Genomic DNA, 13,188 nt, shown 5'->3' with positions numbered 1-13,188 from the left:
AAGACAAATCAGACCCTAAAGAAGGCACATGCCAATAGCCATTCTCTGCTTAAAATGAACATGACGTAGAATGTCTCACTGGTCGATTTCACTCACCTCAGTCACTAGGAATGTGTGGTAATTAAGCCAGGCTTGGCTAAACTTTACCTTTGGACCAACTATGAAGAAAATGTCTGCAGAGGGACTTAATAGTGCCAGTAAGATTGCACAGGGGACTTTGGTCTAGATAAGGATAATAACTGGTTAAAGACCCCTCATACATTAATTATAACAATAGATACTGCCAAATGCAAAGAAGAGTTGACTGTTCATTAAAGCAGGCTGGAAATATCCCTACTGAATCATTTATGCAGCACCAGCTGAGTGCTTACTATTTCGCAAACTTGGACAGTATTCATTTTTTTCATTCTTTTTTTTTAAATTTTTATTTATTTATTTGGTTGCGTTGGGTCTTAGTTGCGACAGGCAGGCTGCTTAGTTGTGGCAGGCGGGCTCCTTAGTTGTGGCTCACTGGCTTCTTAGTTGCGGCATGTGAACTCTTAGTTGCAGCATGCATGTGGGATCTAGTTCCCAGACCAGGGATTGAACCTGGGACCCCTACATTGGGAGCGCAGAGTCTTAACCACTGTGCCACCAGGGAAGTCCCATTTTTTTCATTCTTAACATAAAATTTGAAAGACCCTGTTCACAGATGGAAAGACAAGCTATAGTTGGGAGAAAATATTTGCAAATCACACATCTTACAAAGGCTTTGTAACTATAATATAAAGAACTCTCAGGGCTTCCCTGGTGGTGCAGTGGTTGAGAATCTGCCTGCTCATGCAGGGGACATGGGTTCGAGCCCTGGTCTGGGAGGATCCCACATGCCGCGGAGCAACTAGGCCCGTGAGCCACAACTACCGAGCCTCCGCGTCTGGAGCCTGTGCTCCACAACAAGAGACGCTGCGATAGTGAGAGGCCCGTGCACTGCGATGAAGAGTGGCCCCCGCTTGCCACAACTAGAGGAAGCCCTCGCACAGAGACGAAGACCCAACACAGCAAAAATAAGTTAATTAATTAATAAACTCCTACCCCCAACATCGTCTTTAAAAAAAAAAAAAAGAACTCTCAAAATTAAAAGCAAGCAACCCAAATAAAAATGAGCAAAGGATCTGAATAGACATTTTTCCAAAGTATATATACAAATAGCCAATAAGCACATGAAAATATACTTGACATCACTAATCCATAGGGAAATGGAAATCAAAACCACAAGGAGATACCACTTCACACCCACGAGGGTGACTCGAATCAATAAGACAGACAAAGTACTGGCAAAGGTGTGGAGAAAGTGGAACCTCATCCATTGCTAGTGGGAATGTAAAATGGTGCAGTTGCTTTGAAAAACAGTCCCGCGGTTTCTTAAACATGTAGAGTTACTGTAGGACCCAGCAATTCTACTTCTAGGAATATATCCAAGAGAAATGAAAACATATGTCCATATAAAAATCTGTACACAAATGTTCAATGCAGTATTTTTTGTAGTAGCCAAAGAGTGGAAACAACCCAGATATCCATCAGTGATGAATGGATAAACAAAATGTGGTGTATCCGTCTAACAGAATATCATTCATCCATAAAGAGGAATGCAGTGCTGACCCCTGCTGCAACACGGACATGGACGAACATGCATGAACATTTAGCATGATGCTAAATGAAAGAAGCCAGACCCACAGGGCCACATACTGTATGATTCTATGTATATGAAAAGTCCAGAACAGGCAAATCCACAGAGACAGAAAGTAGATTAGTGGTTTCCAGAAGCTAGGAGGAGGGAGAGATGGAAAGTGACTGCTAATGGGCACAGGGTTTGTTCTGGGGGCTAATGAAAGTGTTCTAAATTGATTGTGATGATGGTTGCACAACTCTGTGAAGATACTAAGATCATCATGCACTTTAAATTGGTGAATTGTATGGTGTGTGAATGATATCTTAATTAAACGGTTTTTAAAAATTCAACATTAAAAGAAACTGTCCAATTAGAAAATAGGAAAAGACATGAATAGACACTTGAGCAAAGAGGATGTACACACGGAAGGGCATGCAACATCTTCTTGAAATGCAAATTAGAGAAATGCAAATGAAAACCACAATGAGATATCACTCTACACCTAGTGGAATGGCCACAGTAAAAAATAGTGACAACACCCAGCTGGCGAGGATGGGAAGAAATTGAATCACTCCTTCATCGCTGATGGGTCGTAAAATGGTACAGCCACTCGGGAGAGCAGTGTGGCCCTTCCTTTGAAAATGAAGGGGAGACTTACCATGTGACCCAGCAGTTGCACTCTTGGGCACATACCCCAGAGAAAGGAAAATATATTTTCATGCAGAAGCAGGTACATAAATGTTCCACGGCAGCTTTATGCATAATAGCTAAAAACCGGAAATTCCCAGATGTCCTTCAGTGGGTGAATGACCAAGGAAGCTGTGGTACATCCAGACCATAGGTTACTACTCGGCACTAAAAAGGAACGGGATATCGATTCACTCAGTAACTTGGATGACCCTCGAGGAAATTATGCAGAGTGGGAAAAGCCCATCCCAAAGAATATGTACTGCATGACTCCATTTACGACATTCAATAATGTCATCACAGAGATGGAGCAGTTTGCTAAAAGCGCCATGCCTGGTGCTGGAGGTACCATGGAGAACAAAAGATACATACACAGTTCCTGCCTTGGCAGTTCATTTGTATCATTGAGTGAGAAAATGGAATTTCTTAAAACAAAGCATCTTCTAACGGCTTTCGGTTCTTCATGGATAGCTGACGTTGAGATTGTAAATGCTAGAAGCCAGGCCGGCATGTGTAGACCCGGCGTCTCCACCTTGTCCCGATTCAGCCTTGATGGTGAGTCATGAGGTGAAAAGTTTCCTTTTCTCTAGGCAGGGACAGAGCCCCAATGTTGTCACCTGTTGTCACCTTGGGACGTAGCAGGTGGGTCTGGTCATTCTCTTTCCTCACTCTTTGAAAGCGGGATGGTTTAGACAGGGTCTGGCGTATTCCCACCGCGGTTTCTGCTGAGGAGGCTGGAAGCCGTATACAGTGGAGGAGTTGCTGCCCAAGGATGCAAAGGTGAGCAGAGGGGAGCTGGCATCTACGTTGGGAGGACCCAGCCGGCAGTGGCTGACACGGGGAGCTTGTCAGCTGTGCCCGCAGTGCTGCGAGGGGCACCGAAGCAGCATGAGTGAGAGGACTCTGGGAACCCATCGGCTTCTGAGAACAATTTACGGAGAGATTTAGGAAATTCAAGAAAAATTTAGAGAATTTACATATATGCTCATTATAAATGCTCATATATGCTCATTGTAAAAATCCCAGAAAAACGTAATACAGGAAGTGAAATTCAGTCCACTCTGTATGTGTGCATTTTCTTTTTTTTAATAATGGCGTTATTGACATGTTTTTATTCCATGTATTCAATATCATACAATTTACCCATTTAAAGTGTACGATTCAGTGGCTTTTGGTATATTCAGTTGTCTAGCCCTCACCAAGGTCAATGTGAGAACATTTTCAACACCTCAGAAAAGAAGCCCCGTGTTGCACAGTGTGAATGTACTTAATGTCACTGAACTGTACACTTAAAAATGGTTTAAATGCTAAACTTTGTTTTTCATAGTTTAGCACAATAAAAAAAAAAAAGAAACTCCATCCCCTGTCCCCTGTCCCCTTTCTCCTTAGATAGGATGTACTTTCTATCTCTGGACATTTGGTTCACTCTTGATTCTGACACCAGGAGGCCTGGTCAGCCCAGCTGTCCTTCTCAGAGCCTTCCCTGCGTGCCGGGCGCAGGGCTGGGCACGGTGTAGGTGATGGGCAAAGTGAGACCCGTTCCTGTTCTCAGTCTCACCGTCTGAGAAGCCTCGGCGCACGTCACAATGTGACCACATATCCCCTGCTTCCTGAGCCAAGAATGTGTGATTAGGACAGTACCTCCTGCGTGTGGCTTTCCTGTGGGAGAGGTCAGGGTACCAGCAAGGCTTTGAGGCAGAAAGTGGACCTGGAACTGATCCCTCAAGGCAGGGAAGGGGGAAGCTGGATCCTCCGTGCACGAGGAGACAGCACGAGCAAAGGCCCGGAGGCCAGCAATCCCAAGTCGAGGTTGGCAGGGTTGGCTCCTGCTGGAGACCAGGGAGAATCTGTTCAAGGCACTCTCCTGGCTTCTGGTGACAGCCAGCAATCCTTGGCCTGTAGCTGTATTCCAGTGTCTGCCTCCATTCACATGGTCTTTTCCTCTCTGTGTCTGTGTCCCAGGTCTTTACCTGTCTTCTTTTTTTTTTTTAATTAATTAATTTATTATTTATTTTTGGCTGTGTTGGGTATTTGTTGCCGCACACAGGCTTTCTCTAGTTGCGGCGAGCAGGGGCTACTCTTCATTGCAGTGCACGGGCTTCTCATTGTGGTGGCTTCTCTTGTTGGGGAGCACGGCCTCTAGGCTTCAGTAGCTGTGACTCGCGGGTTTCAGTAGTTGTGGCACATGGGCTTAGTTGCTCCGCGGCATGTGGGATCTTCCCGGACCAGGGCTCGAACCCATGTCCCCTGCATTGGCAGGTGGATTCTTAACCACTGTGCCACTAGGGGAGTCCTACCTGTCTTCTTATAAGGACACCAATCATTGGATTTAGGGCCCACCCCATGCATTCTGACCTTGTGTTAACTTGATTCCACCCGACAAGACACTCTTTCCAAATAAGGTCACATTTATAGGTACCTGGGGTTAGGATTGAAAAGTATTTTTGGGGGGACACAGTTCAACCCACAACATGTGGGTACTTTACTATCCTTGTTATACAGCTGAAGAAACCGAGGCGCAGGGAGGATAAGCAATAATGTGCTGGAGACACGTTCGCACTCAGGCTGTTTGGCCTGGGCGCCTGCATACAACCACCAGGCCAGTGCAGGACACAGGGCGGTCCTGGAAGCTGAGCTCTACCACCACCCACTGGAACAAAGGATTGTCTAACTCTTACCGGTTTGCATTCACCTCTGCTCCAGGACAGTGTGAGGCTGCCTGTCGGGACTCCCTCAAGTCCCAGGTGTCCCGTTGGGCCCCTGCAGGGAGGACCCTGATCTACGCAGTGGGAGGTCTGAGACTCTAACCAGATGCCCCTGGGGGGCCTCTACTCCTCTGGGGTCTCCCTCCCAGACAGACTTTTAGCAGACATTTATTATCTCCCAAACCGCATGCCACACACTGTGCTGGGCACTGAGGGAGACTCACATGTGGGCAAAGCCCTGGCCCTGGCATACAGGAGCTCCCCCGGGTGTGTCCTTGGTGTGCAGAGATGCTATTCCCACGAGCAGGACGGGAAGGGACGAGCAGGGGGCTGGGGCAGAAGAGACCTGGTTACAAAGAAACAGACGTGAGCCTTGACCATTGCTTGTGCTTTGACAAATCTACAGTTTTCACTGTAAAAATGTGATTGGGTCGCTAGAAGTTTGCTTGGCCCCAGCTACAAAAATGAATGAGCCCTGGTCCCTGCACCCGAGGAGCGGACCAGAGTGGGGTAAACTAAGTCTAAAGGAGCTGCAGGCTTTATAGAAAGTGCAAGGGGCACAGCAGAGGGAGGGACTGACTATCTTAAGGGTTTAATCTGTGTCTGCAGAGGTCAGACCATGTCTCAATGATGAAGAAAACCTGCTACTTGTTGAGCAGGCCCGGCATAGGAGGCTAGGCTGTTTGCGTGCATCATCACTAATCCCCCCCTTGAAGGATTCTTGAGGAAGGTCTTTACATTCCCATTTTGCAGCTGGAGCGTTCTCTTTACCTCTCCCAACTACGGGAGATCTTTTGGCCAGTTTGTGCGGCTTCCTGTGGAGAGAGTGGGCGATGTACTAATGTGCCACTAGGTGGCGCCATGGGCTGCCTCATGGCCGTTAACTCATAGAGGGTGGTAATTCCATGCACTGATGTTTCGCAGACTTGTCCTTTATGGGCATCTTCCCGGTACCTCCGAGTACTGTAATCTATCTAATATTTTTCTTTAAACTCCCTTTTAAATTTTTATATCTATCCTAATGGGATACCATGGTCTCTTTGCCATAAATGATGAATGTAATCTTTTAAAAAATCATGTTAACTGTGTAGAACAGTGCAATAGTATTAGAAGGAAGGAATGTATTAAAATAAAGCTATTAGAACAAAACGTGTTGGTTCGTGTGTCCCCTGTGACCATCTCGCAGATCACCAATGCAGCGGAAAGCTGTCCTAGGCTTTGAAAATAGGACAGCAGGCTGCTGTCACCTAGATGCACGAGTGTTCAGGGTTGGAAGGGCTCCTTCCCTTTGCAGGTGGAGGATCTGAGGTGCTGAGAGGGGAAGGGGTGTACCCAGCATCACACTGCTGATCCCAGGATTGGAGCCAGGCCTGGAACCTGGGTCCTGCCTTCCGCCTCTGCCCCGTGGACGCTAGAAGAACCTCAGGAAATTGGAACTGAAGTGTGATGCACACATATTTCCTGGCCCCTCTGAGGCCCAAGAAAGGACACTGTGGGGTCCCACGTGCAGGGAGCCTCACCTGTTGGGCATGTGGAACCCGGGGACGAGAGTCGGGAGGGGAGCGATGGACGGATGCTGAGATCCCTGGTGCGCAGCTCACTCAGGTGCTCTGGGCCCCTTGCCCTGGGGCTCTGCAGCAGTGCACGGTGTAGTGCCACGCTCTCCTCTGGGCAGTCCACCCCAGCTTCGGGCACTGCCTGCCATACCCCGGCGCCCTGCCCCTCCGAGCAGCCATGTCCACCCTGGGGTGGGCTCTTTGGCAAATGCTTTGACCCCTCTTCCTTGTCAAAGCTGGAAAGTATTGGGGTCACCCTCGCTCTTGGATTACCTGTGTAGCCAAATCAAGTGGGGTTCTAACAGGCCCTGGGGTTCTTGGGTAAAAGGCCAGTGGCCCCAGTCCAGCACCCCTGGACCAGTGAACCTCCTGGAGGCCACAGCAGAACAGGGAACCTGTCCTCCTGCTGGCCCCTCACAGCCCTCAGAATTGTCAAGTGGAGATGACCTTGAAAGTTTAATTCAAGACTGTTTTTTGACCACACTGTGCAGCTTGCGGGATCTTAGTTCCCAGACTTCGTTCCCTGGATTGAACCCGCGCCCTCAGCAGTGAAAGCACCGAGTCCTGACCGCCAGACCGCCAGGGAATTCCCTCAAGACATTTTCAAATTCTGCGTTTACAATCTAGAGTCTTCTGTGTTATTTTGCTCAAAATGAGGAATGTGTGTTAGTTGAGGTAACACCATCTGCTGTAATAGAAAGGCCCCTGAGATCTCAGTGGATTAACACCACAGAAGTTCATTTCTCACCTCCCTGTGGTCCAATGGGCAGCTGATGTACATGCGGCCGCAGCGGGCCGGGTGCCGCAGCAGGTGCTGTGACCTACAGTGAGCACAGGGCAGACACGCCCTCCAGCGACCTTCCTCCCCTTTGACAGGGACACTCATCCAAGGCCTCTGTCCTCTCTCCTCAGTATTGTACCTGGAAGGCTCGGTTCTTGTGTTTGAGGACATCTTCAGACTGATCGCATTCTACTGTGTCAGTAGGTGAGTAGCCCAGGCCCCCAGGAGGGCATCTGATGGCAATAGATGTCCATGCGACCTTGGGTGGGGACAGGGTTGTCACAGAGAAGCCCCAAGAGGGAAGTGTGCCGCCCACAGGGTGCAGAGAGAGGGGACAGTCCCCTGGCTTCACCCTGGTAACTGTGAAGGGGGGTGCTGGCTCTGCTGCTTGCTTGGACCGGCCAGTAAAGTCCCTTCCCTCACCACCACCTGCCCCCTGCGCTCACTGCCCGTCATAGCAGCTTCCTGTATTCCGGCTTCCAGGACAGCTTGGAGTCCTGTGTGGACCTGACCCGCCCCGTTGGAGGAGTTATAGAAGGAACTTCCTGTGGGAACAGCAGGAAGGGCTGATACCCTCCCCCCGTGGGAGAGGGCTTGTGATTGTGAAGCAGCTGCTGGGTGGAGAGGGTGTCTGGTAACCACCCTCAGAGCTGCTCTATTTATTCAGGACCGGTGGCAGGTCAACACGAATTGAAAAATACATTTTGGTGCCAAAACCCAATGGCTTAAGCTACAGGGACTTAAGCAGAGCTGGGCAAGATGTCTTGGGGTCCAGGGCCCCAGGCTCACCTCCCCCTGCTTCAAAGAGACCATTCATGTTGCCTCTGGTGAAAGCTTCACTCAACCCAGAACACCACCACCCCCATCTACCAGGACCCTCCTGGACCCCGTGGGCAGAACAGGTGACGCTGATAATACGCTGCTGCCTGTTGAGGGCCCTCCAGGTACCCAGCATGGCGCTAGAGTTCTATATCCATTCTCTTTTTAAATCTTGCAAACAATTCCACCCGGTAAGTGCTCTTCTTAGTCCCATTTTACAGATGAGGAAGCCGAGACTGAGAGAACGTGCTCAAGGTCGCGTAGCTGGTAAATGGCAGCGTGGGGGTTCAAAGTAGATAGAGCTCCAAGGTCCATGATCTTCTCTACAGCCGCCCCACTGTGTGCACTCCACGATGATTCCTGTGACCTGGCGTGTCCTTCTAGGCCCACGAAGCAAAGCATCTGCGGCTCCCTGACCCTTTGCAAGTTACGACACGTCAAGCTCTCAGAGTCAGGCCCTCTCCTATTCTGAGAAGTTCTACCTCAGTACAAGGCACTAGTCTAGTGTTTGGCCCATGCTGGGTGCTTCGAGTGAGCGAGTGAGTGAATGAATGATGACATCATTGCAGAGCCCAGAATTTGAGCTAATCTTAATCTCTCAACTACCTTTTTGGTAAAATGGGAACGATAATACCCATGCTGTAGAGGCTGGAGGAAGAAGTAAGATAAAGGGACAGACAGTCTGCATTATAACAAGCTTCTCTGCAAACCAGGGTTTGGCAACCGCTTCTAAGAAAATGATAGTAACAGCTTAGCTGGGGGTCTCCTAGGGGCACACTTGGAAAGGAGGATCCATGTGCGGGGGGCGCTAAAGGACCTGCCCCCAAGGAGGAAGCGACAAGGGAGTGGGGAGCAGGACAGAGACCGGAGAGAAACCCAGCAAGGGTCCATTGCAGGGGCCGTCCCAGCCTCAGCCAGATCCCTCCAGCAGCTCTGGAGCATAAAGCAGACCTCGGGGTCCACTATAAAGCCACGGGGCTGGGCTTCTGTACCCCAGGCCAGCACACCCAGGCATTCGTGGCTCTCTGTAGGGCCACTGGGGCAGGCAGTGAGGCTCCAGTGTGTCAGGACGAGCCTCTGAGGGTCACGGATGCTGGCCCTCAGGAGCAAACCCCTCCAAGGCTGGGCTATGGGTGCACAGAGCTGGTGAAAGGCATCCGAGGGGTCCAGGTGGGACTGTGGCAGTGACTGCTACAACCAGCTCTGTGGACCGGGCGTCTGTGTTAAGTCAGGCTTGTGCTGCACGCTGCCCACAGAGCTCTTTCTAACCCTGCACGGTGCTGCCGGGGAGGTGTTTAAAAATGTGGATTCCTGACCCACACTCAGACTCAACGCTGAGAACCCCTGGGCGTGGATCTGAGAATCCGCATCTTAGCAGCTCCCCCAGGAGCTGATCCAGAATGAACTAATACAAAAGTATTAATGCCTGTGCATAGGGTTGCTGTGTTACAGTAGTAGTAATAATAATAATAACATGATGTGATATAAGGACCAAACTGGGTAACACCCAGCCCGATACTTGGCACATAGTAGATGCTCAACGAACACCCCCATCCTGTGTATGCATTTCCTTGGATCAGAAGAGGTGGCCCCTGGATAAAGTGCTGAACTGGATGCTGGAGGTGGGGTGGCAGACGTGCGTGAAATCCTTGAGCAGTACTGGCTTATGGAGAATGAGGGGGTCCGTGGTGCGGCCTTGAAGAATGTGTAGAGTCTAAGTAGACGTAGGTGGAAGGGACGAGGGGGGCGTTCCCTCTCTGCAGAGCTCAGAGGTGGCAATGAGCAGGGGACAGTCACTGTAGGAAGATGACACTTTGGGAGGCAGCGAGGAGGCCCCGAGTGCAAGGGAAGGCTCTGTGGTGGGCAGGAGGGGGGAGCAGGCTGGGGCAGGCCCTGGACGCCGGGGTCCCGGGCTGGGCCGTGGTCGGCAGCCACCACTGCAGCATCTTGAGCAGTACGCAGAGGAGGTGCGGAGGGGGTGTCAGAGATTGCCCTGGTGGTCGGGGGTGGCTGCCGGATGAGCCGAGCGATTCTGCTGGTCATTTCAATATATGCAGTGGCCCAGGAGCCTTTGGAAACCCCAGTGGCAGGCCAGACAGCCAACCAGGTAGACAGGCAACACCGGGATGAATTCTGCCACCCTTCAAACTGAGAGATCGAGGTAGTGGTGACCGGGCAGGGCCTGAGGTGGGGATGCGGCACTGAGGGCCCGTCCGGTCTGGGTCCAGGCCTGGCCTGGCTGGAAGGGCTGACAGGAGGCCCACAGACGGCCTCAGATGCTCAGAATCACACAACTATGACAATGAAGCAAAGATCGATGGGCCACGCCCACTCCATTGACAATGGAGAAGCCAAAGGCCACAACCCAGGAACTCAAAAAAGGGCCCAGGATCTTCTCCCACCTTCCCCCATCCTGCTGTTCCATAAGCAGAGTGTTTTTCCCCCGTGAAAACACTTCCCATGAAGGGGTGGGGGCACCCCGCGGAGCAGCACAGCCTGTATTGATGGGCAGAGGTGGTCTGGGAAGCTTCCCGGCGACCCGCATCCCAGGCGGCCTCTGCTCTGCTCTCCCCCAATCCAGTTCCCCAAGTTTAGACGGGTCCATTCGGCAAACACTCTTGGAGCCTCTGTGGTGTGTGCTAAGGGCTCTGGGGGCATCAGAGACGTGCAAAGCTGCCCGCCCCTTCCAGGAACTTCCAGGGCTCTCATGTAGTTCAAAGGGAGGAGACGGCGGGTGCGGTATAGACAGTAAGGCCATGAAGACCCCCGGGGACAGGCGGCCATCACGCAAGGCTGTCAGTGGGCCTGGACGGATGGGATTTCAATGACTCGAATCAGGGTTTGGGGAGAAGGTTGACAGAGCTGGGGATACGGCTGAAAATGGGGGTCGGGGTCAGACTGTGACGGGCCTTGAATGCCAGTCTGAGACGTAGAATTGGGACCAGCCATCCTGGGGCCCCTGCAGGGCCACACTCGCCTTCCTGCCCCACGGAACAGCCCTGGGCTTGAAGTTAGGAGGAGGCCTGGGGCTCAGCACACTCTGCCCTCCACCCACCGTGTGTCCAGGCCTGGACATCTTCCTTTCCCTCTCTGGGCCTCAGTTTCCCCATCTGTACAATAAAGGGAGAGGGTGTCTAGATCCCTTCTGGGAGATCTCTGGAGAGATCGCTGAAAAGATCCCCATTCAGACCAAAGGCAGCAGATAGAGCTGGCTATGTCGTCAGGGGTGTCTGTCTGGCTGTGTGCTCGCCAGCGGGTACCTGGCTGTAGGTTCACCAGGGGAGTCTGGCTGTGCACCCGCTGCAGGTCTCAGCGCGGAGCAGCGGGGGTCAGAGGACTGGAAGGGGTGGGTCACTTGCCTTACCCAGAATAGCACCTTTAGAAGAAGCTGCCGGGACTTCCAGGGCCAAGAAAACTGGGGATAAAGCCTCTCTCCCGACCCTCTCCTTGCCCAAGGAGGGTCTTAGCATCCCTGAGGCCAGTGCAGGCACAGGACCCGGATCTGACTGGTTGCTCCCTCAGCCTCAGGACTCCTCCCCTCGGCCCCAGGGAAGTTTCCAGTCTGTGTGGTGATCCCAGCCGCCAGCGGGTTCTTCCTTTATGGGCTGAGGATTTGAGGGCGGTGGGGGGCCGAGTATGGACACACAGGCCCCTCCCCGGATTTGACCTCCGACCCCTCGTGTCTCCACAGAGATTTACTGCCCTTCAAACTGAGGCTGCCCCAGGCCATCCTTGAGGCCAGCAGCTTCACAGACCTCAAGACCATCTCCAACCTGGGCCTGGGTAAGTCCCCTCTGGGGTCAGGGGAGGTGGCTGGGCCTTAGGAAATGGAGCCCCTGGATTGCCCGCCGCTGACTGCCTGTGCAGATGGACGGCCCCTCAGGCTGACCCCGAGCTGGATCCTGAGTCCCAGCTCCCACGGGACCACCTGCACCCCTGCCCCAGGTGCTGAGCCCCTGTAGCAGGGAGATTCTCCCTCTTTTCGGAGTGGCGCTCTTAACAGCTGTCAGGAGGTCTGATGCACAGCCTTGCTGGGTCTGAGGGAGCTGGGTCTGGTCGGGACCCACACAGCCTGACCTGGTGGCAGGGCGTGGCCCGGGAGAAGCTGGACCAAACGCCAGGGGACTTCTCAGCGATGGCCAGGAACCTGGGCCCCAGCCCCGCCCTCGTCAGAAGGAAAAGCAGCGTGAACGTGATCATGAGCTAGAGTGTGCCCCCCCCTTGCCTGTCCCTGCCCAACCACCTGATTCAGCACACCCACCCTGCCCCTTACCCTTCTGACCTTTTGAGGGATGACGAGGGGAGAGTAAAAGACAGGAGCGCTTCTGATCCCAACCCTTCCACGTAATAGTAAGAAGAGCCCACGTTTACCGGGCCCTTTCCACGTGATGGGCTTCGCGGAGCCAGTGCCAACCTCTGACACGGCCTCTCCATGCTAACCCTCAGGGAGCCCAAGCTCACCAAGTCTGGAGCTGCCAGGAAGACAAGCCAGCCGCCTCTGCGGGCCCCCAGTCCTAGGCAGAGGTCAGGTCTCTTTATAAACAAAGCAGTTAATAAGTCCTTATCAAGACTAAACCACACAGGGAATGTAGCCAGTGTTTTATAGTGACTTTAGATGGAGTATCATCTATTAAAATTTTGAATCACTCTGTTGTGCATCTGAAACTAACATAATATTGTAAGTCAACTATACCTCGATGTTTTTATTAAAAAGTCTAAACTGCACCCAGGAACCTGCACCACACATGGCTGAGCACAGCAGTACATCTTCACCAGTGCTGGCTGAATGGAGGACAGGGTGATGGAGAGGGCGGACCCGGGGTGTAGAGGAAGTCAGAGGCAGACCTGGGGTCAGAGGCGATCCCCCCTGGCTCCCAAGCCAGCCACTGTCCACCACCCAGAGAGGCCTCTAGACAGCAATGCAAGAGATGCCACAGGCAGCTCGTGGTCAAAGGCCAGGAAGTAGGAGGAGTCCGGGCCCTCGGATGTCCG

General features: G+C 52.1%; 1 protein-coding gene across 2 annotated transcripts in view; it reads left to right on the top strand.

Annotated features, from left to right (window-relative positions):
- Window positions 1–13,188, top strand: part of RIN3 (Ras and Rab interactor 3) — a gene marked incomplete at its 5' end in the record, with an annotated part of 118,161 nt that overhangs the window by 73,221 nt on the left and 31,752 nt on the right. For both annotated transcript variants that reach the window (XM_082853929.1, XM_082853930.1), the window contains 2 exons: window positions 7,509–7,581; window positions 11,888–11,979. In XM_082853929.1, the coding sequence (XP_082710055.1) occupies window positions 7,509–7,581; window positions 11,888–11,979 (165 nt within the window). The remainder of the gene's footprint in view (window positions 1–7,508; window positions 7,582–11,887; window positions 11,980–13,188) is intronic.

This window comes from Leucopleurus acutus, assembly GCF_964270905.1.
Source record: "Leucopleurus acutus genome assembly, chromosome: 1".
NCBI classification, from domain to species: domain Eukaryota; kingdom Metazoa; phylum Chordata; class Mammalia; order Artiodactyla; family Delphinidae; genus Leucopleurus; species Leucopleurus acutus.
This window is presented reverse-complemented; position numbering and strand designations above follow the sequence as displayed.